The 27,358-nt window shown below is 41.5% G+C and overlaps 1 protein-coding gene across 4 annotated transcripts in view; it reads left to right on the top strand.

Annotated features, from left to right (window-relative positions):
- The window catches only part of BOD1L1 (biorientation of chromosomes in cell division 1 like 1), a 53,608-nt gene that overhangs the window by 13,633 nt on the left and 12,617 nt on the right, over positions 1-27,358 (top strand). For all 4 annotated transcript variants that reach the window (XR_013446279.1, XM_078068394.1, XM_078068392.1 and 1 more), the window contains exons 6-18: positions 1,000-1,166; positions 2,451-2,562; positions 3,217-3,355; positions 4,366-4,438; positions 6,807-12,930; positions 14,991-15,055; positions 15,954-16,038; positions 20,304-20,350; positions 21,762-21,822; positions 23,330-23,400; positions 24,003-24,075; positions 25,518-25,597; positions 27,263-27,347. Coding sequence is in view for 3 of the 4 variants with exons in the window: in XM_078068394.1 (XP_077924520.1) it covers positions 1,000-1,166; positions 2,451-2,562; positions 3,217-3,355; positions 4,366-4,438; positions 6,807-12,930; positions 14,991-15,055; positions 15,954-16,038; positions 20,304-20,350; positions 21,762-21,822; positions 23,330-23,400; positions 24,003-24,075; positions 25,518-25,597; positions 27,263-27,347 (7,182 nt within the window). In the remaining variant the exon portion in view is untranslated. The remainder of the gene's footprint in view (positions 1-999; positions 1,167-2,450; positions 2,563-3,216; positions 3,356-4,365; positions 4,439-6,806; positions 12,931-14,990; positions 15,056-15,953; positions 16,039-20,303; positions 20,351-21,761; positions 21,823-23,329; positions 23,401-24,002; positions 24,076-25,517; positions 25,598-27,262; positions 27,348-27,358) is intronic.

Raw genomic sequence — 27,358 nt, 5'->3', positions numbered from 1 at the left:
ATTTCAAAAAGCAACATAGGTACTCATCTGCTTTTCATACCTCCTCATGAGGTCAGTTCTGTAGGCTCTATGTAGGATGATGAATGCCACTCATCCTGTGAGCACCCCACTTTCTGAAGCTGACTAAAATTCTCATTCTAGGTGCTTTTATGGGGCTTTTCAAGTATTTTCCTGGACAGGACTGGGTTTTCTATGTATGCGATCCAAAAAGTAATAAGGTGATTATTTTGAGAGTACTAAGTGGCAGGAAATGAAAACCTTGTTTACAAGTTTCCAACTTAGCTGTGTCATGGGGCAACATACCCACCTTCCTAGGATAGAGATGTTTTGTTAATTTTTTTTAAGATTTTATTTATTGATTTGAGAGAGAGAGCATGAGAAGGGGGAGGGGCAAAGGGAGAGGGAGAAGCAGACTCCACGCCGAGCAGGGAGCCTGACTGGGAGGCTTAATTAATCCCAGGACCCTGAGATCATGACCTGAGCTGAAGTCAGATGCTTAACCGACTGAGCCACCCAGGTGCCCCAAGGTAGAGGGGTTTTAGTGTATACTTGGTGTAGGGCCAGTTATCGACTCTTGACTCTTATTATCATTAAAATCTCAAATTAAAAAAAAAAATCTCAAGCCCACTTTAAAGTGTGGCTTCAAGTAAATTTATTCACTTTTACAGTTTTAACAGTGGTAGAACATTCATACCAAGTCCACTGACATACAAATGAGAATTAACTATTTGTCAAGGAATCGTAAATGGCGATAAGATCTGATTTTTCTTCGCTTTCTTTGTGTGTGAGGAGCTAATTGTAAGAAATAAATTAAGATATGGATTACAGCCTTTAAAAATGTTTATTTCTGATTTTTTACATACTGATATTTCCCATTGGACCTACAAATACACTTGAACTACATGGGTACTGTTTTTGCCACTTGATGTTGATAAAGCATAGTGTTGATTTTATCGGTCATTTACCGAAGCACTCCTTTTTCTATTGGCTTTCTTCCAGATGAGGAGAAGAACAAGCAGAACAAAACAAAAACTCAAACCAGTGATCCCAGTGAAGGAAAAGCAAAAAGTGTACGGCACGCTTATGTTCACAAACCATATCTTTACTCAAAGTATTACAGTGATTCTGACGATGAGCTTACTGTAGAACAACGGCGCCAGTCAATTGTAAGTCAGACTCGATCTGTTGCTCTTTTAACCTATTCAGCTGGGTTGACAAACTTGGCTAGTGTGTGTGCAAGGTGCTGGGAAGCACACTAAACTGACATGTTGGTATTGCCTTCAGGAACCTGTCATTTAATGAGGCAGAACAGACATAAACATGGGACATAGGTGTTCGTGTCATTATGATCAATAGTGAGAACTTGGTAACGAATGCTTCACAGTATGGACATGTTTCAATCCAGTGTGGATTGAGTCATACAAAGACGATATGCAGCCATCAACATAATATGAAGAGGGGGGTGCAGTCTACATATTTTCTAGTTACAAAATGGGTCCTTGGATTATTAACAGCTTCTTAGAGAAAAAAATTGCCACCTCATATGTGTACATGTTTTAAGATGACTTAACAGTGTTAGAAACATTAAAATATGGAATTGCACATTTTAGAATGAGGAAATATTATAGCACAGAAAATTATTTGAAGGAAATAGAAATGCTGATAGATAGTGGCTTATCTCTTGAGAAACTTGCTTCATCAGGAGTTATGCCTATACTTAGGATTTTTGGCACTTTGAGACTGAGTTCTGAGCGGGAAAGGGGTGGTGGGAGTAACCCACAATGACTGGATTCTTGTTTTTTTTTAAATAGGAAAGCAAAAGTCCCACATTCAAAACCTGGGTCCTGAGAGCATAACCAGCAAGTTGTATTTGTTGTAGGACTAGCTGTCTCTTAAATCTGCACAACTTTCTCCTTTAAGAATAATTTAAAAATTATGGAGATTTGCCTATGTATACTTGATGTTCATACGTATTTTCACAGCTGCCTTTGTTTTTTGAGAGAGAGAAAGAGAGCAGTGGGGCAGAGGGAGACAGAGAGAGAGAATCTTAAGCAGGCTCCATGCCCAGCACAGAGCCCCACATGGGGCTCAGTCTCACAACCCTGAGATCATGACCTGAGCTAAAATCAGGAGTCAGATGCTTAACTGACTGAGCCACCCAGGTGCCCCCCACAGCTCTCCTTATAATTAAACTAACTGGTTTATTAAACCACCATTTCTCAAAATGATACCTTTCCCATTCTTTAAACTAATGACAATCTGAAAGAGTAATAGAAAATTTTCACATCTGTCTCTTATTCTTCTGGTAGCTTTCAAATTGTGTAATGAATATGCACCTTTGCAAAGCCCATTATTTTGTAAGAACATTTGAAGGGCAGACTTTTTTTTTCGGTGTTTTTGCTTTTTCCTGATAGTCAGTCAGGATAATTGTGAATATTTTGTGGTTTTAGGCTAAAGAAAAAGAAGAGAGGCTTTTAAGAAGGCAAATTAATAGAGAGAAACTTGAAGAAAAACGAAAGCAGAAAGCTGAAAAGACAAAGTCTTCGAAAGCTAAGATTCAAGGTATAGGAGGTGTTAACTTTAATATTTTAAATATCTTATATACTTCATTATTTTCTAGATATTTGTATATTACTTATGAGATGATTATAAAATATAATGATCTAAATTGCATCTCAAAAAACTGCTGTATTAAAAAAATCTATTTTCAAGTATGGGAGATTTCCTTTTTAATCTGATGTGTTGAATCACTTTTTTAATTATATTTCTGTGTCTAAACATTCTGTCAGGTGCCAGCTTATACAAGTCACATTTTAGCAATTTATTTTCCAGTGGTTGTGGAATGAATTATCACTGGAAAATGAATTGTTAACCCGTGAGTAATCAAGCCTTGCTGGTGATATTAGTAGAATTAATCAATGCTTTATGTTAACTAAAGTGTCAGACATTTATCTGGAATATTTCACTGAACAAAACTGAACTTAGTCTGGGCACTGATCCTGTGTAATATACAAAAATACATATGTATATGTGCATTTGAAATAAAAAAGGTAAGACTCTTCCATCTAAAATATTATTTTTATTCCAGCACAACTTAAGGGTGTTAAAGTCATCTAGCATTTTTACAGTGATTAGAAAATCTTAATGAAAAAGAAGTACTAACACTGTTTATAAACTCTGTTCTGAAATACAGTTTATTGATTGTTTCTTTCCTAGGCAAAAATAGTGTAGATTTAGAAGAATCATCAACAAAGAGTGTGGAACCTAAAACCCCCAGAATTAAAGAAGTCCTTAAAGAACGGAAAGTTTTAGAGAAAAAAGTAGCCTTAAGCAAAAAAAGAAAGAAAGATTCAAGGTATGTATTTTATCTGGCAGCATTCCCATTGTAACATTCCCCTGGCATGCTTTCAGAAGAGAGGCATTGACAGGGACAGTAAAGAGCCATACTTTGAATGTTTATGTCATTATTGCATGTTTATGAAAACTGTCGGATTTCACTTCCCGTAGCATAATTCATTGTGTTGATATCTATATTTCAAAGTAGTGTATCGTAATCATTTTTGGAGGGTGGATCCCCAGAAAAACGCACATGCATAAACCCACAGTTGTTTCTAGAATTTCAGAGTTCATGGACCCTCTAGAATACTCAGGAAGTATCTCCACTGTGGACATTCAATAACGTCTTATTTACAGTGACTGCATCCATTTTCCAGGCTTGCTAGGCATTCTCTTCAACAATATCTCATGTATCTCCCCATAAACCAGAGGGCTGAACCAAATTCTTACTTATCATTGCATTATATTTAATTCTATAGAATTAGAAAGCTGAAGTGGCTCTGAAGTCCTTGGAGCCAAAAGCTACGATCAGGATGCAATTATGGACATTTGTCATAGACTTCAAGGTAGCAGAATCAATAATTTGCAGAACTCAGTGAGAGGAGTCTGCTTTCAGTTTTCTTACTGTACCTCATTCCTATTGATCTGAATAAATGCTACTACCCTATTTACTCAAAAGATGGTAAGACTTTCAAAATCTAATTATAACCCATAAAATACTCATCTTCAAGCAAAAATTAGGAATTTTTTTTCAAGTATACTTTCCTTTAGCGCCAAGAGTAAGTTATCTGTGTCACACTGGGGATTATGTTTGCTTCTGTTGACTATGATAGGAGTTAAATTGAAATGTAACGAGCCTTCATTTATGGATCAAGAGGTGGCTCCGTGGCGCAATGGATAGCGCATTGGACTTCCATTTATGGATCAAGTGTTTATAATAAAGGAAAACTAAGCTTTTTTTTTTTTTAACCTTCCTGAGAAACATTTGATTCAAATAAAGTTCATGTATGACTCTTTCTTCCCACTTAGGAATGTTGAAGAGAATTCTAAAAAGAAACCTCAATCTGAAGAAGATTCCAAAGAAACTCTCAAGACAAGTGAGGTATGTCTTAATTAATAAAACCCATTTTAAATGATCTTTTGTTAGATACAGGCCATTCAGTCCTTTGTAGTAAAACTTAGAAATTCAATTTTATCTTTTCCAAGTTAAATTAAAAATCCCTCATCTTCAGCATCTTGAACCCGCATCCTATTATGGCCCGAATTCCTCATTTTGACCAGTTGATTCATGTAATCTTTTATCCAGGTAACAGCTACTTTTTTCTACTTTCCTTTCCCTCACCCCCCAACTCCTCACCCCTGTTTCTTATATTGGCAATAACAAAATTGCTAGTAATGATAATAAGAAAGAAAGGGGAGGTGGTGCCTGGGTGGCTCAGTGAGTTAAACGTCTGCCTTTGGCTCAGGTCATGATCCCAGAGTCCCAGGATCAAGCCCCACATTGGGCTTCCTGCTCAGTGGGGTGTCTACTTCTCCCTCTACCCCTCCCCCTGCTCATGCTCCCTCTCTCTCACGCTCTCTCTTTCTCTCTCTCAAATAAATAAATAAAATCTTTAAAAAAATAAAAATAGAGGGCACCTGGGTGGCTCAGTTGTTAAACATCTGCCTTTGGCTCGGGTCATGATCCCAGGGTCCTGGGATCGAGTCCCATGTCGGGCTCCCTGCTCAGCAGGAAGCCTGCTTCTCCCTCTCCCACTCCTCCTGTTTGTGTTCCCTCTCTCAGTGTCTCTCTGTCAAATAAATAAATAAAATATTTTTTTTAAATAAATAAAAAAGGGGAGGGGGGCTAAAATCCCTCTGCCATAGCAGACCATCCATTTCATTCTCTTGCATTCCTCATCCACAAATGTACATAATTTCGTAGAGTGGATGTAATCTTGCAAAATGATTTTAACATTCCCTCTTACTCATGTTACCTTGTAAGCTTGTAATTATTATATTTAATGATTGTGTAGTGTTACATTGAACAGACATACCATCATTTAAGCATTTCCTTAGAGTTGAGCACTTAGATTACTTCCAAGATCTGATCAATTTAGATAGTAAAAATTATGTTCAATGAATGTTTGGATTATTTTCTTGGGATAAACTTTTACTTTCACTGGGTTTAAATCCTTATTTACCCTGCCATGTTTATAATTCTGAAGCCAAACTTTTTTATTTTTTTAGTGGGCTTCCACGCCAAACCTGGGGCTCAAAATCACAACCCTGAAATCAAGAGTCATATGCTCTACCAACTGAGCCAGCCAGGCGCCCCTCTTCCCAAACTATATTAGCATTTCCAAGGGAAAACTAATAATTTAGAGATTATTTATTCGTATCCAATAAGTAATCTTGATTTCTTTATTCACAAATTACAGATAATAGTTATGAGTAGATCCTGATGTTTTAATGGCATGTTTTAAAATATTTATTCACGTTAATTGGTTGAAACTTACTGTAAAATTAGGTTGATAAAATACTTGTTCTTTCTTTGATGAATTTTAAAGTATTTTTTAAGATTTCACTGCGCCCTACTCCCTGAGTTAGTAGAATTGCATTAATCTTTATGTTAAATGGTAAGAAGGTACAGTGATAAACTGACCCAGAGACACAGATCTTCTGAGAACTTCATTCCATTATTTGAATAAGAGTAATTACTGGTAGTAGTCAGTGAGACTGTACTAAAGTGTGTTTGATCAGCATTCATTCATTAATATTAATAATCTCCTCAGTGCCATACCGTGGGACAGGGAGGAAGGGCCAGATGCACTGGTCCATCACTGTCTTCCTTTGGTTACATAAACATACGCATGCTTTATATGTGATATGGTTACTGTTAGAGTGAGTTATTGTGTGCATTTGAAACTTCCTAAGTAGAATGTCCTACAAGTAGCCTGGATTCATGAGGTTTCCATAAATAATTCAGGCTCCCAAATTAAAATGTTAGGAAACCTTTATTTCAGTATAAAATATTTAAATTGTCTTCATCATCAGAGACTATGCTTTGGGACTAAAAAGAACATCAGACTGTCATTTCATGCAGCTTATATTTATTAATGGCATTAATGGCTATTGGGTATTAGTGAGCTTTAACAATTTGGAGTTAAAGGCCTCCCAAATGCATGGACAAGTCTCAGGAATAATAACTAGTCTGTGCACAGATGTCTGTGATGTAGTGGGAAGAGTACACAATTGAGAATGAAATCGCCTCAGTTTGTTGCGTGGGTATCAGGTTATGAAGCCACTCTGAGCTTCCGTTTCCTGGTGCATAAAATGAGGTCACCAGTACCTACCACAGGCTGCTGGCTGAGATTAAGTAACATGTGACACATGACAGCATTCAGCATATCCAATGTTCCCAAATGTTAAGTTTGAATATAAAAATCGATTTTAGTATTGCTCATATTTTAACTTTTATTTTCTTACAGCATTGTGAAAAGGAAAAGGTGTCTTCTTCAAAGGATCTGAAGCATGTTCATGTAAAAAGTGAACTAAGTAAACCTGCCCGGAGACTTTCAGAATCTTTGCATTCAGCTGACGAAAACAAAAATGAACCCAAAATAGAAAGAGAACATAAAAGACGCACATCTACCCCTGTTGTGGTGGAAGGGGCACAGGAAGAGCCTGATACAAGAGATGGGAAAAGGCAAGCGGAACGGTCAGAAATTGGCACAGAAGAGCCCCAGAAACAGAAAAGCACACTTAAAAATGAAAAGCATCTAAAAAAAGATGATTCTGAAATACCACATGTGAAAAGCCTACCTAAGAAAGAGGCAAAATCCTCCAAGGAGAAGCCTGAAAAAGAGAAGACTCTGTCAGAAGACAAATTGTCTACAAAACATAAATATAAAGGTGACTGTCTGCATAAAACAGGTGATGAGACTGAGCTTCACTCTTCGGAGAAAGGTTTAAAAGTGGATGAAAATATTCAAAAGCAAAGTCAGCAAACAAAACTTTCTTCAGATGATAAAACTGAACGAAAAAGTAAACATAAGAATGAAAGGAAATTATCAATTTTAGGCAAAGATGGAAAGCCAGTTTCTGAATATATTATAAAAACAGATGAGAATGTTCGTAAAGAAAACAATAAAAAAGAGAGGCACATACCAGCCGAAAAGACTAAGGCAGAGCACAAATCAAGAAGATCAAGTGATTCTAAAATTCAGAAAGATTCTCTGAGTTCCAGGCAACATGGAATCACATTACAGAGAAGAAGTGAAAGTTATTCAGAGGATAAGTGTGATACAGACTCAACTAATTTAGATAGTAATTCAAAACCAGAAGAGGTGGTTCACAAGGAGAAGCGAAGAACAAAGAGCCTACTAGAAGAGAAACTTATGTTAAAGTCTAAACCAAAAAGTCAAGGCAAACAGTTAAAAGTAGTTGAAATGGAATTACAAGAAAGTGTCACAAAACAGGCAGCCACTCCAAAATCAGATAAGGAGAAGAACACAGAAGAGATCGACCCAGATAGACAGCGAAAGTCTAAAGCTGAAGACAAACCTTTTGAGGACACTGGGGTTGAAGCTGTACTGGACAGTGCCGCTTCCTCAGCACATGGTACACAGAAGGATTCTAGTCACAGAGCCAAGTTACCGTTAGCAAAGGAGAAATATAAGGCTGATAAGGAGTCAGGCTCCTCCAGACCTGAGAGGAAGTTATCAGATGGGCACAAAAGCAGAAGCTTAAAGCACGGTAGTAAGGAAGTGAAAAAGAAGGAAGAAAACAAATCAGATGACAAGGATGGTAAAGAAGTTGACGGTAATCATGAAAAGACCAGAGGGAGTAGTTCGGTTATGGAAAAGAAATTAAGTAGAAGGTTGTGTGAAAACCGAAGAGGAAGCTTATCCCAAGAAATGACCAAAGGAGAAGAAAAATCAGCAGCAAACTCCTTGAGTACTCCCAATAGTTCCTCTGTTCAGAAACCAAAAAGGGGCAGTGATACCACATTAATGCCTGAACAAGAGCCAATGGAAATTGATTCTGAGCCAGCTGTTGAAAATGCATTTGAAGTATCTAAAACCCAAGACAGCAGCAATAGTAGTTCTCAGCAAGACATTGACTCTGAAAATGTTATGAAACAAAAAACCACTATCATGGTTCTAAAGGATGAATTAAGAACTTCCACAGTAGATTCAAAAACAGCAGCTCCAGCCTGTAAATCAGGACGTGGAACAGGAGTTGTTAGTAATTCTGAAAAGCACGCTAACCATAAAGGCACCCTGACCAGGAAAGTGCATATCCAAAGTGCTGTGTCCAAACTGAACCCTGGGGAGAAAGAACCCATTCAACAGGGAACTCATGAAACCAACACAGACTCTGAAACTAGTCCTAGACTATTGTCTCGAGCCCCATCAGAAAATGATAGGGCACAAAAGAATTTGAAAAACACAACCCGACCCACTGAAGAACATGTTGCTCAAGGAGATGCTGGTCATGAACATTCCCTAAATTCAGATCTTTCACCGTCCTTAAGTTCAGTAACTGTGATGCCTCAGAAACAATCTCGTGATACAGATGTAAGTCCTTTGATTGACAAAAGGACTGTTTTAGAAGGTGGCACAGCCAGCGCCTCCCCTGTGGAGCACTCTGATGTTCCTAACCAAAGTTGGACTGTTAGGGAATCAGAAGTCCCTAGGACAAGAGACAGCAAAGAGAGTGGGGCAGTTTCCACAGGAGATACACTGGCAAAAGCAAGCATGGATGGCAGAAGACACATTCCAGAAGGTTTCCAGCCTGCTGTGCTGCACACTAAACAAGGAAAAGTAAATGTGCCTGTTGGTAGCAAGTTAATAGACGTGAATACGGAAAATGGGAATGCTCACAAAGAAGGCGGCTTGATGGACATGGCCAGGAAAGAAAGTGACTTCAACACAGAGCCCAGTTCAAAGCAGACAACGAGAGGTGTCCTAGAAAATGGCAAAAAGCATGGCATCACTGTTGACCCTGTGGTAGGCATGAGTACAGAAAAAGGTGCTGAGACTGTTGAACTTAAATGTAGTAGTGGCCCAGGTGAAATGGAAAACACATCAATTGTGGTTGAAGGAAGGACTGAAAGTAGTGAGGTAGACACCAGCGCTGGAAGTAACGCTGCTTCTTCAGTTTTACAGCAAAGGAACAGAAAAACTGCCAATGGGACAGCGGGGTCTGGCAGAGCCGAAAAGACTTCTTTTGCCACTAGCACTGCAGGGAAGGATGAAGGTGTTCCCCTAAACACAGTAAAGGCGGGGCATGCCACGACCACTTCCTCAGAAACAGGAGAGGGTGAGGTGGCTGTGCCCTGCACAAGCATTGAGGCCGATGAAGGCCTCATAACAGGTGCATGCTCTAGAAACAATCCTCTTCACACTGGGGCAGAAGCCAGCGAATGCACTGTTTTTGCTGCAGCTGAAGAAGGTGGAGGTGTTGTCACAGAAGGATTTGCCGAAAGTGAACCCTTCCTCACAAGCACCAAGGAGGGGGAGAGTGGAGAGTGTGCTATGGCTGAATCTGAAGAAAGGGCAGTGGACCCTGTGACTGCTCACGAAGTTACAGTTGAAGACAATGTCAACAGTGGTGTGACAGAAGAGAAAGATGATGCTGTCACCAGTGCCGGCTCTGAAGAAAAATGTGACGGTTCTTCACGTCGAGGCTCAGAAATGGCTGAAGGAACTGTTACCTTTATTAGTGAGGTTGAAAGCGATGGCGCGGTGACAAGTGCTGGGACAGAAATAAGGGAGGGTTCCATAAGCAGTGAAGAGGTGGATGGATTCCAGAGAAATACGACGAGAATGGGCCCCAAAAAAGAAACTGAGGGGACTGTGACATGCACCGGAGCAGAAAGGAGAAGCGCTACCTCTGTTATGTGCTCAGTAACAGGTGCCGAGCGACAGGAGGAGCGCGTGGTTACAGGTGCAGCCGTGGCCCTTGTCGGTAATGACACGCCACCTGGAACCAGTGCCCCCCAGGAAGGAGACGCTTCTGTGAATGACGGGGCAGAAGGCGAAAGTGCCGTCACCAGCACAGGGATAACAGAAGAAGATGGAGAGGGGCCGGCGAGCTGCACAGGTTCAGAAGAGGGCAGCGAGGGCTTTGCTCTAAGTTCTGAATCAGAAGACAATGGAGAGAGTGCAATGGATAGCACGGTAGCCAAAGAAGCCACTAACGTGCCATCAGTCGCTGCTGGGCCATGTGATGATGAAGGAATTGTAACCAGCACCGGTGCAAAAGAGGAGGATGAGGAAGGTGAAGGGGTGGTGACCAGTACTGGAAGGGGAAATGAAATCGGGCACGCATCCACTTGCACTGGGACAGAGGAGGAGAATGAAGGGGTATCGATTTGTGGAAGTGCCGAAGAAGGCGACAGTCAGATTGGTACTGTGGCAGGGCACGTGGGAGCTGAGGCCGGAGCCACCATCACCAATGCCAACGAGAGCAATGTTGACAGCATGAGTGGTGCAGAGAAGGGCATGAAACATACGGAGATCTGCTCCAGTGCAAAAGGGATTGTAGAAAGCAGTGTGACCAGTGCGGCTTCAGGGAAGGGTGAAGTGGTACCAGTTCCCGAAGGTTGCGAGGGTCCCATGACTAGTGCAGCTTCAGGTCAGAGTGACAGTTTGCTAACCAGAAAAGAAAAAGTTGATGATACCACAATTTCCACTGGCTTGGTGGGGGGCAGTTACGAGGTACTTGCGTCCAGGGCAGTCCCAGAATGTGAAGCTGGTCACACGTCGCCCGGTGGAAAAGAAGATGAAGGTGTCATCACCTCAGTGGACAATGAAGAATGCGACGGCCTTATGGCCAGGACAGCCAGTGACAGGGTTACCAACCACGCTTGTTTAGCTGGGGTTCAGAGTCCAGGCAAGGGCTTGATGATTTCCACCAGTACCACGCATGACTACACCGCTCAGTTAAGCACAGTTGCAGATGTGGCCGAAGGTCGTTCCAGCGTGCTGAGAACCGGAGAAAATATGGAAGGCACCAGAATAAACATGGAGGAGTTTGAGGCCCCCATGCCCAGTGCAGTGTCAGGAGGTGAGAGCCCAGGCCCTGCTGTGAGAAGTGAAGAGAAAGACGAGTGTGCCATGATTTCCACAAGCCTAGGGGAAGAGTTCGAAGTGCCCATTTCCAGCGCCACGACCGCCACGTGTGCGGAGAGTCAGCAGCCAGTGGCCACCGTGGAAGACCGCGCTCAGGGCCCAGGCTTGCTGGGCAGCGACGACTTCGAGGGCCCCACGCCCAGCGCACCCACAGCACCGGAGAGCCCGCTCGCCTCAACCAGCAAGGAGGACAAAGACGAGTGCGCGCTCATCTCCACCAGCATTGCAGAGGAGTGCGAGGCTTCTGTGTGCGGCGCCCATGCCGGAAGTGAGAAGGCGCGACCCGCCACTGTCCTGGAAGAAAAAGACGGGAGCGCCATCATCTCCACCAGCTCGGGAGAAGACTGCGAGGGCCCCGTGTCCAGCGCCGCCCCTCGGGAGGACGGCCAGCCCTCGGTCACACGAGTGGAGGAGATCAGCGACACCGCCATGATTTCCACCAGCACCTCCGAAGGCCGCGAGGCAGTCATGATGGGTGCAGTCCCACAGGACGACGAGCCGCCTGGCACGGAAAGGATGGAGGACTTGGGCGACGCAGCCATCATTTCCACCAGCACGGCCGAGTGCGTGCCGGCGCCCGCCGGCCTCAGCAAGCGGGAGGAGAACCCGCAGACTGCAAGCAACACGGACGGCAAAGAGCCCCCGTCGGCCGCCAGGATGAGCAAGGGCGAGGCCCCGAGGCCCAGCCTGTTGGCCGCCAACAGCTGTCCGCGCCCTGGGCCGCCGGCAGGGGGCAGAGCGGCGGGCGCCGAGGAGGGGCGCCACAGGGCGGCAGTCAGTGCGCCCTCTGCGGCGGGCGGCCGGCCACGTGCTGCGCGAGCTCCGGAGGAGGGGCGCGGCCAGGACGGCCCCCGCGAGGTGCCGCCGGCGGGGAAGGGACCGAGGGAGAGCAGTTTGCGCCTCGTAAATGCCTCAGAGAGGAGTGCGTGGCTGAGCTCTGTTCAGATTGGACAGGGGAGTCGGGAGGCAGCTACCGCAGGGCACAGCACCTGTCGGGCGGGGAGGGGTGTGCGGAGGGGAGCGGACTCACCTGAGGATCTGACGGGACCAGAGCAAACAGCGGGCCCGACGGCTGAGGACTCCTCCCCCGGGATCCACTGCTTGCCAGCAGTAAGTCCCGGTGCTGAGAAAGCCGATGACGCGCCACCTGCCAGAGACGCTGCAGCAGAGCCGTCCTACCCTGAGCAGTCCTGGCCCGCGGGCCCCGTGAACGCCACCACCACTGAATGTACTAATGGCCAGGAATCAGAAATTGGCCCTTCCCACGTGCCAGTCCTTCCAGCTGCCCACGGTGTAGCCCTGTCTGCTCCCAACTGTGAGCAGGACTTGACTCTAAAGAGTGATCACGATGGCAGACGGCTGGCTCAAGGGTCCAGTGAGAAAGCAGGAGATGGTAATGGCATGAGGAAGTCATCCCAGGAGGAAGGGGACCTCAAGGTCACTGTTCCTCCTGAAGAAAATTTGCATGACATAGGTGAGAATCTAATTGCACATTGTAGCATTTTACAAAGATGATTGCATGTAGAGTACATTTAAGACAGTCTTCCAAGAGAGGATTTTGGTTCCAGAATGTCATAAAATAACTTCTCAAATGGGAAGGTTGAACTTAGAAGCTTGGGTTTAAAAACTGAAAACCTTAGACCCATTTCTCGTATGCTAGGAGAGCAGAGGCAGGAGGCTGGCAGACAGGAAGTCAGCCAGCCATGTGCAAGTTGCTAGACCTTTGACCCTCGGGTTTCTTGTTAGTAGAAATGAACACTGCCTTACAACAGACCTGTGAAAGGAGTGTTTTTTTATCACCCTCATTTTACAAATGAGGAAATGGGTTCTGAATGTTTAAGTAACTTGGATAGTACTTGGGGCCCGTTAGAAAAAAATTACCTTTGAGCTTTTGTTTTCTGTTGTATAAAATGGGGATAATCATGCAACAACAAACACGGCCTCATCTGATGTGCTATGGACTTGTGATATGTGTCAGTTCAGTCTGGCTAGCTACTTATCATCAGGGGAGCACTTTTTTTTTTTTAACTGAGTTTTTTGTTCAGGTAAAATGAGTTTCTGGTTTGGCATTTGTTTGAAAGAGAAAAGAAACATGTTCCCTCCTGACAGATTTCAGAGTGTTGATCTTGCTAGAAATACTTGATAACTTTCAAAGGGGTAAGCTTTGGACTCAGTCATTCACTATGCCATCCAACCTGAGACACTCTGTGTCAGCTTCTACTGTGCTAGGCCCTGGGAATGCAAAGATAACTCTTCAAAATGGGGAGCAGCTGTGAATCCAGCCTTGTGTTTTAAGTAGGCAGTGACACTCTGGTGGCAGGTGCTTAGATGCTGTGAGAACTCAGAGGGACGTCATGGGCTAGACTTGAAGGGGTCAGGGACGTTGACTTTTCTACTCTGGCTATAAATTCTAGTGTCCTGGACTTTTAAACTGGAACAGACCTTGGATGTCATCAAATACAGCCTCAGGAAGCTGAGGCCAGTAGATTGAGTCCTGTTCACTAAAGGGACTTAAGAAAGGGGTCGTTAGGAAGTGTTCCAAGGGTTGAAATAAGGAACTTGACAATTTTCCATTGAATTTAGCCTGGGTAAATTGCATGCTCTGTGGGTTTTTATGACTTAACCATTGCTACAGTCTGTTACTCCTTCCTCCCCACCTTTGTTTCCCTGAAGGAGCAGAAACAGAAGAGGTTTTAGCAAGGAAAAGCCTGCAGCCTCTTAGAGGAAGGAAGGATTTTCTCTGGAGGCTTCTGTGTGGGCGGGTAAAAGAACTAGAAGCCACAGTCACAGAGGGACAAGGAAGAGAGAAAGAAAGGACTGCAGCAGGGATGGGACTGAGTCTCCACCAGAGAAAATGCCATTTTCCTTTGTCTGCCTCACAGCTTCCTAACATGATTGTAGACTTTGCTGTGTCAGGGTGAAGCAAGCAAAGTGAGTCTGTTCATAAACATTTTCTTTGTTGGGAATATATCTCAGTGGCCCAGAATATTTTCTTTTCTTTTCTTTTTTATAATATTTTATTTATTTATTTGACAGAAAGAGAGAACGCAAGAGAGGGAACACAAGCAGGGGGAGTGGGAGAGGAAGAAGCAGGCTTCCCGCCGAGCAGGGAGCCCGATGCGGGGCTTGATCCCAGGACCCTGAGATCATGACCTGAGCCGAAGGCAGACGCTTATCGACTGAGCCACCCAGGCGCCCCCAGAACATTTTCTTTTAGGGCCAGACTTGATACAGAACACTGTAGAAAAATATTTGGAAATGTGATGTCTCCAGAAATAATCTTTTGTTATTCTTTCTGGGCAGCCGTCTTAACAGCAAGGAACAATTTCACTCCCCAAAAATGAGTAAATGACCCCTGCCTTTCATCCAAGATTTTTCATCCATATTCCTTTTATTGTTTTCTACTGACAGCAAAATAAAACATCAGAGGAAGGGGTCATGGCATGCTAGATAATAACATTCTGTTACCTTTTGATTTGGCATGTGTTTTGTAAGCAAATTCTTGAATTGGTTTAATGGTCTGAATTTCATTAGGCAATGAAGAGTCTCCGTCAAATGTTCTGGGAGGACGGGCACTGAAAGGCACCTTGAAAACTGAGGTATGGCTGATAGTTCAGTTACGCTGAGCTGTAGATGGTGTGAGTACCATTTCACCACATGCAGGTGTATGTGTCCTTCAGCATCACGTGGCTTCTGTTCCCAGTGTACTTGAGACACTTAGACATTGTTATTGTCATACCCCGAGGCAGGAAAGCTAAGAACCTCAATAATCTCAGTAAATAGTGCCATCATAGTTCCGTTTACTCAAACCAGACACCAGGAGTCACCCTCAGTCTCTTGCTGTCACCCCACATTTAATCCATTGTCCGTTCTTATATGATCCATTTCCAAAGTATAACTTGAATCTCCACGCCCCCTTTGCAGCCTGCTCTCGTGGCACCCTCTGAGTATAAGAGAGACAAGGTAGCAGTAAACATGGGGACTATGTACAGTACAGAGGAGACTCAACTTACCAGCAGGAGCAATGGGTACACAGACGGGAGGGCTTGCAAGGAAGCTATTGGAGTGGGGTTTTACAAGTAGCGTAGAAGCTTACCAGAGGAAAAAGAAACAAAAGAGTCTTGCAGGCAAAGACGCACGTTCTGGACACGGAGCGGGAGGGTCAGTTGTGACCATGGGCACTGCAGTGATGCAGGGTGCTGTGCACAAATGCAGACCTGGCAAGGGAGGGGCATGATCAGCGAGGGCCATGTGTGTCACACTGATTTGCAGTTTTACTTTTAAAGCAACGGGAGAAACATTGATGGATGAAATATGAGATTGATTTTGTTCGTTTGTTGTTTTTAAAAGTGGGCATGTATTCATTTCAATTTTACACAGACTTGAAAGTATTTTATGTTGTTACAAGGTGCTAGATGTTTTAATTAAGTTGAGGTTAGTCGTGTCTTGTAAAAACCTCAGTTAACTTAGTTTTTTATGGTGCTTCGGACTTTTTAGATATTCGTACCATCAGAGGAAGAGAAAAACCGTGAAATTCTAGCAGCATCAGCAAGTCCATGTGGGAGAAAGCCAAGTGGAGTAGGTAAGCTCCTTTCAGCAGTGGTTCACATTATTGTTTTCCTGGCCTGTGGTTTTACCTTTTGTTACAGCTTAAAATCAATAGCTGAGGGGCGCCTGGATGGCGCAGTCTGTTAAGCGTCTGCCTTCAGCTCAAGTCGTGATCCCAGGGTCCTGGGATCGAGTCCCGCATCGGGCTCCCTACTCAGCGGGGAGTCTGCTTTTCCTTCTCCCTCTGCCCCTCTCCCTGACTCATGTTCTCTCTCACTTGCTCTGCTCTCTCTCTCTCTCTCTCAAATAAATAAATAAATCTTAAAAAAAATAAAATTAATATAATAGCTGACAGGCTATGTGAATTTGCATCTCACCTTTTAAAATAGGTTGGAGAGGATTCTTTACTATTTCATTTTTAGCATATACTTTTTCTCATCAGTTGTCAGTTTTATGTAAGGCAATTGTTTAAATCTCTTATCTCCAAATAAATATGGCAGAAAGCAAGTTGCTTTGGAGCAGACTCTTGCTCTTCCCCCAAAACGTGTCTCCATGCGCCTTCCTGCCCTCCAGGTGCTGTTGCACCTCCTTTCCAAAAGCTACCCTGCAGCCCATGCGCCCACCCAAACCTCTGCCTGTTGGCCCTTGCGCTCTGACGGGGCCCTGGTGAGTACTGACGCTGCTTCCGGCTCGTACTGACGCTCATGCGCCCACCCAAACCTCTGCCTGTTGGCCCTTGCGCTCTGACTGGGCCCTGGTGAGTACTGACGCTGCTTCCGGCTCGTACAGGCTCTTCCCAGTCTGTGTGTGCTGTCTTCGGGATATACTTCATGTTCTGTAGGAGAGAGCCTCAGCGTCAGGAAGGATTAAGGCCGCAGCTCCCAAACTCAGGACCACTTTACACTTTTTAAAAATTATCGAGGATCTCACAGAACTTTTGTTATGTGGATTATACCTGTTGACATTTACCAAATAAGAAACTAAAACTGAGAAGGTTATATGTATTCATTCAATGTAATTAACTCACTATAGGTTAACATAAATAACAGTTTTTTCATGAAAAACAGCAAATTTTCCCAGATGACAAAATGTGGGAAGAAAAGTGACATGGTTTTGCATTTTTGCAAATCTCTTTAAGTCTAGCATAATAGAAAGCAGCTGGTTACTTGTGGCTGTTTCTGTATTCAGTATGTTGCTGTTGTCATCTTGGTTGAACTACATGAAGAAAATTAAGCATCACACTTAACATGGTTGGATTTTTTTAATTTTATTTTATTATGTTAATCACCATACATTACATCATTAGTTTTTGATGTAGTGTAACATGGTTGGATTTTAATAGCCTTTTCAGATAATTCTGGGAACTTCACATGGCCTCTGGAAAATAGCATGTGTACTCATGAATTTAAAAGGTGAATAACACCTTAGTATTTTAACAATAGTTTGGACCTTGTGGAGCTCTTGATGGAAGATTTCAGGAGCCACAGGGGTCTTTGGACCACACTTTGAGAACCACTGGGTTAGGGAACTAGAAATGAGAATTGTGACAATGGATAATTATTTCTGGTTTATATTCTAGTCAATATTGTATCATCTCTTCTGATCTGCACATTAAGTAGGGGAAAAAGTAATAGGAACTCTAGAGCATATGACCAAATTTATGCCATTTCTTTTTCTTCTTTTTTTTTTTTCAGTGTTGAAATGTCCATGCAAGCCGCATAGAGCAGTTAGGGTGATTTTAGTTGCAAGTCAAAAAAACCCTACAGATGTTTATAGGAAATGTATTAGCTCACTGTCTTAGGCAGTTTAGGCTGTTTAGAACAGAATTCCATAGAACGAGTGCTTAAGCACCAAATATTTATTTCCCTTGGTTCTGGAGGCTGGAGGTCCAAGTTCAGGGCGCCAGCATGGTCCAGTTCTTGGTAAGGGCTCTCTTTTTGGTTATGTTCTTGCATGTATGCATGCAGAGAAAGAGATCTCTCTCTTCTTATTTCCGTAAGGACACATCCCAGCAGTGTTCCACCCTCATGATATTTAAACGTCCCAAAGGCCCCACCTCCAAATACTATCACATTGGGGACTTAGGGTTTTGATATATGAATTTTGGGGGGACTCAAACATCCAGTCCATAGTAGTATTCACAAGACTGCAGAGTTCAGGCAGAGCATGATCCAAGAGCATGGTGATGTCCCCAAAGACCCATCTTGCAAAGACCCAATTTCTTCCCTTTCCCTCAGCCCCCAACAGAGGTAATTGCTTTCTCATTTGTAAACCTCTAGAGAAATATCTTTGTCCTCTCATTCCTGGCCAAAATCCCAAGATTTACTCTGATTCAACTTAGGTACCTTTGTCCACCCTAAACTAATTACCGTGGCCAGATGAATGTACTTGCTTGTTGATTTAAAGTAAATCAGGAGCTCTGTTCCTGGGCTGAGAGTAGAGTTGGTGTCCCTGGAAGCACATTGTGCCCCAGACCACAACTAAGCTCTTGGGGAAGGTGCTAGGAGAGCAACTATATGTTTACTATGTGATGGCCTTGGCTCTTTAAATTATTCCCCTGACAAACATTGGTAAGCGAGGTACTTGTGAGTACTAGGGAAATCGAGGTAGAGAATGCAGTCCTTATCTGCACTCATGCAGTTTGCAGAAGTACATGCCAGTGAGGAAGGTGCTCTCTGTAATAAAGATACATTCATGTCTGGTGGGGTCAGCTTTGCTGGGGAGGGCTTTGGGGGAGGGCCTGGGTTTAAGCTGAACCAATCTCTCTGTCCCCTTTAATTATAGAAAGTAAGACACAAAGAAGTGCATAATCGTTTTCCCACTTCTCATGATACCCACCTTAAGTACAATTCTATATTTAAACAAAAATGAAACCATAGTATCTATAGTGTTTTTTAATTTCTTTGTTTTACTCGGTGTTAGTGTATACAGATTGACTTCATTTGTTTTAACAGCTGAAAGTAGTCTGTAACGCATTTTCCCATTTGTTAGATCTTTAGTGGTCTCCAGTTTTTATAGTATTTGCTATTATAAATAAAGCTGCAATGAACTTTCATATGTGTGTAGTTATGTGTTTCCCCAAGTATTTCCATAAAAGAGAATTGAAGGGTCAGAGAATATGTAAGTTTTGAATTTTCATAACACTTGTCACTCCCCCTAGGTTGGAGCCAAATATCGAAGGATGAGTAGGTGTGCATTATGTGGACAAGGAAAAATGAAGGGCAGTGTGTAAGGAGTAATGTGTGTAAATCCTCACCCAGGACTATCTGGGGTGGTCAGGGCAGGGACCTTCCAAGGCAAAACCATCTGAAGGGGTGGTTACCTTCAAAGTATGTGATCTCAAGAGCCTTATAAACAGAAGTATCAAGCAGTCCTTGCAAGATCACCCCAAGGCCTGAGAAGCCATTCATGCTGACGTGTTAAAACCTTAACAATGACTAATTTGTCCAAAACCTAAATGTATCAGTTAAAACCTGTATATCTGTGTTAAAGTACAAATAATTGGGTGCCCGGGTGGCTCAGTTGGTTAAGCATGTGCCTTCAGCTCAGGTCATGACCCCGGGGTCCTGGGATCGAGCCCTTGCTCAGTGGGGAGTCTGCCTCTCCCTCTGCCCCTCCCCCTGCTCATGTTCTCGCTCTTGCTCTTCTCTCTCTCAAATAAATAAAATCCTTTTTTAAAAAAGGTACAAATAATTAACATCCCATTTGTTATTGTCAAGAAGGTAACATTTTTGGATCCTGAAGTCCTTTGTTCCCACAGTATATTCCAGATGACTTCACTGTGTTTAGGTATGATTCAGTAAGAGATCTACTTACGTAAAAGGAAGTTGTTTAAAAGAAAAATGTGTGTTCTGTCATTGTTGAGTGGAAACAGTAGACCTTGTACTTCAGGTTTCCAGAGAATATAAATAGACCATTGCTGTTTGAAGGAATAGAATCTAACTTTTCACTTGATGGCATTATTTTTAAATGAACCAGTGTCACTTTGTAGCTGAACAGTTACAGCAAAGGTCTACCTTTCTCCTAAGCCTCAGATCACCAACATAGTTAAATAGGTGCAGGGATTTAATGGACCACTGCCATTATTATAAAAATGCAGGCAGCATTAATTTCTGTTGTTTTTCTGGCATAATGGCAGGCACAGATTGTAGACAATAATTGGTCAGAATTTGAGTTCACAAGGCAGCTAGGCCAGTTAGCGACATAGTCCTACTTTACCTTTAAAAATTCTAAATTTGTTTCTCTGTGGTTCAGAAACAATATTCAGTTTCCTTATTTCTCATTTTTGTTTTTGAACAGCCGAACTACAGAGGGACCCTTTCTTGGTGAATGAATCATTTAATAATGTAAGTCACCATAATGGTTTGGGTTTAGTTGTGGGGCTTGGTGTTTTGAGAGCGAATGGGAAGGGGGCATCTAGCAAAGGGATTGTCTGTGCATTCTTTAGGAGACAGGAGGATATTTGTGGTGTGCTCTCCACTCGACTGCAACATACCAGCTGAGATATTCAGGCCAACATTCAACTGAAATTTAGTTGATTTCCCCAGAAAAAAAAAAGGGGGGGGTCACTCTGAATTCAGCAGCACTGCATTCTAGTGGCTCCTTAGGCCAGTGTCTTGAAACACTTAAGGAAACAGAAAGCCCAGATACCTCAGACTAGGAAACTCACCTGGGAATTACTAATGAAATCCTTCAAAGAACTGTGAACTTTCTATTTTTTATTATTGTAACAAGTTTGATAATTGGATTACAAAATCTGAAATTATCCTGGTGCTATAGACAAAACATTTTATTTTAAGAACTAAAGTTCATTTTGTGTTTCTAGAAAGCTTTTCTGAAGATACTAAATTGTAATTGCCACGTATACATATTCTTTCCCAGCTGTGGCTGTCATAATCTCTTTTGTGCTTGAAAGAAATTGTATGTCTTTCTTAATGCACAGGGGACCTGATACCTTACCAGGAGAGAACATTTTGTAAAACGGCTGCAAATTGCGAAGAGACACATTATTTCCAGTGTCTCTAGAGAACTCGGGGGAGCTCTGCGCGCTGCCAGACATCAGAGGGCTATCCTCACCCCTTTGAAACATCCTGTTTTATAGTTAGAAACTCATACACAGTCAGCCGAGTAAGAGGAAAAAGAAAAGCCCACTTGGTTTGGTTTAGATTTACTCTCCAAAAGGATTCCATATGTAGAGCTAGTGCTGCTCCTCACCTCACTTCCCTGAGGCCCCTGGCAGCTGCCTTTCCCCAGTCTAAGAGTATCACTGCCTCTCCAAGTGTGCATGAAATTCTGTAGCTAGGATTGAGAATGTTGTAGGATAGTCTAAGACTTCCCCTCAGTTAAAAAAATAAAAGTATAGTTGACGAGATTTGCCAAAGAGAGATGATGACAGAATGATAGAATCCTTTAGCATTTTTAAGTAAAGAAAAAAAATCACAAGGCATCATTGGATGGGAAGAGAATTCATAGAATTCAGAATTTTTTTTTTTTTTTTACTTCTTACACTTTTGCCATAACCATTTTAAAGACAAGGTGAATAAAACATAGTAGGATGATAATTTGTTAAACCGAAACTTCCTCAAAACGAAGATGCTCTGTGCTCTTCAGCTTCTGGGTGAAATTTAAAAGAGCACGTATTCCAGCCCATTTCCACATTTCCAACAGACAACCAGGTTATGTCAGTTCTCTTATTTTTTCTGCCTTTAAGACTTTGGTGATATTATCCGTAAATAACCTTTTCTATGATATGTTTAGGTCAAAAATTTGGGCTCAAGAGCAAATGAAGAAATTCGTAGCAGATCTCCTAACAAGGAAGGTAAGTTAATGAATTTCCTAGTATTAATGTTGGCATTAATTGTAGTTCCCATTGGTTGAGTGCCTCCTATACACCAGGCCCTGTGCTAATTACTTCACAAATTTTCTCTTACTTAATTCATATCATTTGGTAGGTATTAACAGCATTACTTCTCTAGCTGGGGAAATCAAGGCTGGAAGAGGTCCAGTGCCTTGTTCAAGGCCCTGAGCTTATAAGTGGTGTCTTGCCATAAATAGCTACTAGAACTTTGCCAGTAACTTCACACTGGACTTAACCCATTGTGAATACAGAATGTAGAGCTGCCTGAGGTTTGTGCTGTAGGAGAAGGTCCGTGCTGAGCACTTCGTGTTTACTTCTGATGGGCCATCTCAAGTCGGTAGATTAGCTGTGTCACATTTATGTGGGTCTTCTCCTAGGAGTCAGGCCTCATTCCATGAAACCTGTGGAGGCTGCCAACTCCAGAGGGATAATTCTCCTCTCAAACAGAACACAGAATGTTGTTGATACCTTATTCCAAGAGTGGGGAAAGAGTCTTTTTACAATAATATATTATGCCATATTTCAAATCAAAGTAAAGCAGCAATAATTATAAACACTCATGTACTCATCACCTACTTTTGTCATATCTTTAAAAATTTAGTGTATTTGCTTCAAATTTTTTTTTTTAAATGTTACAGATACAGTTGAAATCACATATGCCTCGCTGATCCCAATCTCTTATCCTGCTCAAAAGGGAACCACTATTCTGTAATTGCTGTATATATCTCCATAAAAAATATGTAGCCCAATGTTGCATGCTTTAGGAAAAGGTATCACATTAGAGAAACTGTCTCCACCTTATTTTTTCCTTTGGCCTTATGCTCTGAAATTTTGTGATGGTGGTATGTATAACTCTAGTTACTTTATTTCAATTGCTGTTTAGTATTACATTGTGTGAATATACCACTGTTACTCTTTTTGCTTTTGTTGGTGGACATTTGGGTTTTTTGCAACTTTTCCCAGTTGCAGAGTGCTGCTGTGCATGATCTTGTACCTGTCTCCCAGTGCATATGTCGTGTACCTGGAACTTAGGTGTGGGCTTGCTGAGTTGGTGGGCACCTCTTCAGCTTTACCGAATGTGCCAAATTGTCCCCAGGTGGTGTACCAATTGTAACTTCACACCGTGTCCTGTGTTTGGTATTACCAGCCTGGTGAACGTTTGCTAATCTGACAGCTATGAAATAATACCTACTTGTTTTCCTTGGATACGTCTTCACACTGTGTTGCTACATGAGCTGGAAGGAAATGGCCCTGAAGTCTCTATGCAGAGTCCAGTGACTTCATCCCTCCATGAACCCGTTTACTTATATTCTACAAGTGGGCATCACGGAGCTTGCCTGATTGCTCCAAGGACCCCATCACAGTGATTCATAGAGTGTCCTTCCCGCTGCCATGCAGACCCCTAAAATAAGTATTGGAATGAATAAATACTTAACATTTTTTTTTCTTTTTTGTATTTATTAATCAGAAATATTCAGGAGCAGAAAAGACAACACAGAAGCCTTAAGAGATCACAGCGTTGAAGCAAATCCTAAACAGGTGGGTTTTCATAAGAAACTCAAGTATTTCATGTTCTGTACATAGTGCTTTCGGTGGTGCACAAAGAAAGGCTTTACTTCTTTGTATGTGTTAAAAATTAAACGGATCTCCGTATCACTTTTATCTGTTTATGCTCTTGTGTAGGTAATTATTGGGATGTGTCCACGTTGTACTGTCAGAACGGGTAAATGTTATTTCTTACTGCCTTTGCTCAGCTCTTTGCTGGGCCACTGAAAGAGGAGACGAACAGTGCCAATTAATTTAGGACATGCTGTCCTAAATTTAGGACTGATTGTAAGACATAGCTTGACTTCAGAGATGGGAAAAGGAGAAATTTTTTTTTTTAAACATATTTTGGAATGTTTGGAATACAGTGACTAACCAGAAACAGATTTAAATGTTTTGTATGGATTTACATTCAAATCAAAAAAAAAGACTCAACCTTAACAAAATAAGTCTCATCCAAATCTAGATGCCGAAAGTGTTATTCTAGATTTTTAAAAAACTTATTTCAAAGACTAAAGCTAATAAAATGTGCTGTCATTTCAGTAGATTGGTTCCAAATTCTATTGACTTTAATATATAGTCATTCTTGATTCCAGGTTGAAGAGGAAGAAAGACAGATGCCTAAAAGAAAAAGAAAGAAGCATTATCCCTCTTCAGATGATGAACTGGGTATTTAGAATATATATATTCCTTTTTCAGACATCTTTGAAGATCATATTATTTTTACATCCAAAATACTGGGCCAATATCATAGAAAATTTTTGAGAGGGGTAATTGCTTACTTTTACAACTCTGGAGTCCAGTTTGTATCCAGACTGGCTTGGCACCTCCAGGGTTTTTTCTGAACTTGATTTAGAAACTACATTGTTACCTGCAGATGACCCAACCCCTGGAACTCACACAAACCCAAGCTCCCTCTGTAACCTGTGCCTGGGACCCAGCCAGGTGCCACTGAGCTCCTTATTTTATATCATCAACAAGACGCCCCATAGAGCTAGTGAAGCACTTTAGTAAAGGTTCATGTAATAGCCTTTCTGTGCTTCATACTATTGATTTTCCCATGGTCTATAACAGTGCTATCCAATAGAACTTGCCACAATGATGGAAGTGTTCTGTATTTGTTTTGTCTAGTACAGTAGACACTAGCCATGTGTGATTCTTGAGCAATTAAATGTGGTCAGTGTGAATGAAAGACTGGATTTATAATTGCATTCAGTTTTAATTTAAATTTCAACAGCCACATGTAGCTAGTGGCTACCATATCAGATGGTACAGAGACTCATACTTTGATACCTTACATGAAGTACAAATGTAATGAATATTAAGTAATATGTGAGAAAGAATGGATAAATACTTTACTTTTTTGGTTAGGAGTATGTAATTATTTTTTAATTCTTCAGTTCACATTTTAGGTACTATTCATGTTATTTTATACACATTGATAATAACTATGTGAGTAAGGCATTATCACCATTTTATTTTTTTTTTTTTTTAAAGATTTTATTTATTTATTTGAGAGCGAGAGAGAGCACAAGAGTGGGGAGCGGGAGAGGGAGAAGCAGACTCCCTGCTGAGCAGGGAGCCCGATGCGGGACTCGATCCCGGGACTCCAGGATCATGACCTGAGCCGAAGGCAGTTGCTTAACCAACTGAGCCACCCAGGCGCCCCATTATCACCATTTTATAAAGAAATTAAGATTTGGTGAGATGTGACTTTACTCCCACCAAGTAAATCCGATTCCTAAGCCCATGGTCTCAATCACTAAGCTATATCTCCTAGGTGGTAAATTATTTAGGAAGTTAAAAGTATCTCTAGGAATTCTGTATGCCCTAAGCCTTTTCCATAGAACCTGCTGGTTTATTGGTGTCAGCTAAGCATTTGTGGATTTTTTATTTTATTTTTTATATTTTTACTTTTTTGGTTTTGCCAGGGCCACAGTCAGTGTTCAGTGCTTAAATCACATGACGTAAATACATTTAGAATAACTTTTGGCTTCACTGTATCACAAGACTATAAAAAAGAAGTCTTAAACTGTCTTAAAATAGAACCATGCATTTCATTTTTCATTTAGCTTTTATTCCTTTGTGATTCTGTCCAAACTGATTTACAGATGATAATCCAGATGTCCTAGATTCCAAAATAGAAACAGCACAGAGGCAGTGTTCTGAAACTGAACCACAAGATACAAAGGTATTCTTTCCCTGTATTAATTTTAAGTTTGGGGGGTAACCTAATTGCATCACTGTGAACACTTACTATAATATTCTTTTTCCCTTCTAGTATTCTTTTTACTTTATGTATCTCTAATATTTACTTTATTATAAAAGGTATCTTTTTCACGGTCCTGCAAAAAAAAAAAAAAATACTGCACTTTATAGTTTTAAACTATAAGAGTGTATTAATGTCACAGTTTATATATAACCATTGCTCAGGTTTCTGTTCAGTGATGTCATTGACTTCAGGCTTCTAGGTGCTTCTTTCCAAAGTGTCACATGCTTTACCACAGATGTGCTTGCACCAAAACATTGAAATACAGTGATACATATTATGTTAAAGTTTTAATACCCTGCCTTCTCTCTACTTTGCTTTCTGCCCCTAAAAGATAAGTAGTCCAAGGATTGGCCTCACTCACTGCCTTTTTTTCATATGGTCTTATTTTCATCTGATGACTCAGGGAGGTGGCTCATAAATTTTTATTTCTGCTCCTGCTCTCTAGGCCCAGATTTCTCCATTTCCTGGTAGATACCTCTTCTTAGACATGCTTCCATTTCTGAGACTCAGTGCTGCTCATTGTCTATTCCGAATTAGTTCCATCTCCTTTTTCTCTCTTTCCCTAATTTAATTTTTTCCACCATGTTCCAGAAGTATTTAAGTCAGCTTATAAAAATATATGCAGTTGAACTCTAGCTTACTAAAACCAGTTCAAAGTCTCTGTTTTCCACCAGTGACTGATGAACTAAATAAAAAGTAGTAAAAGAATTTTAACAACCAAGGAGAGAGTCGTGTATCGTCATGAATTTCAATTGGTCGTGGTGAAGGAAGGAAACAGGATTTTAACCCGATCCTTCCCCCTGCCCTATCTAGAACAAGAATCCTGAGACAGTACTCCTAAATTTGGAGAGAGGCAGCAATATTGAAGGGTTCTCTTTTTATTTTCCCTTCAGTTTCATGTAAGTTTTTTAATGCTGAATTTAAGTAAAATATACCAACCATTTTCACTAAAAAATCACATCTAGATAATGTTTTCAATGTTTATAAGATAGAATTCTAATTTTATATTTTAATTTGTGTGTGGGTTTGTTTTTGTTTTTGTTTTTTTACATACTATATTAGTATTACAGTACAACATTTTGGTATTTCATGCTGAAAACTGTTTTGCAACTAAGGCTGAATGACTCAACTGTTGAGAGATCATTGCTCTAAATCAGCCCAGCCGGATACCCTGAAATTCTCTTAGGTACTTTCCCCCTTTATCCCTTCCCCCTAGTCCCCTCCTCCACCACCCAATAAAGAAAAGAAATCTGTTGTGAATTCCTATCAGTTCCTTCTTTGGAGTTTCTCTCAAAAAGATAAAATCCAGGATGAGGGAGGAAAAGACTGATTCTATTTTGCAGGGAAAAAAAGAATGCCCTTGTTGCTTTATGGTTGAGCTTTATCTCATGCTGTTCTGCCTTCAGAATTGGTATCTCTTTGTATGGCCTCACTAGCTGGAAAAAAGAGTTACTTTTTAAAAATTCTGCAACAAACTTATAAAAAACTGCTAGAAATTTGTTTTTGAAATAGAAAGGAAAACTTGGGGGAGGACAAGTGGAGGCAGGGTTTAGAAGCTTCTTCTATTGTTCCACTTCTCCACAGGAGGAGAACACTGGAGATTTGGAAGAATTCTCTAAAACAAGTTCTAAGACAAACAGCACTGCTTCAAGGGCCATGGACGAAAAGGGTGAGTAATAT

This window comes from Halichoerus grypus, chromosome 3 (assembly GCF_964656455.1).
Source record: "Halichoerus grypus chromosome 3, mHalGry1.hap1.1, whole genome shotgun sequence".
Taxonomy (NCBI): domain Eukaryota; kingdom Metazoa; phylum Chordata; class Mammalia; order Carnivora; family Phocidae; genus Halichoerus; species Halichoerus grypus.
This window is presented reverse-complemented; position numbering and strand designations above follow the sequence as displayed.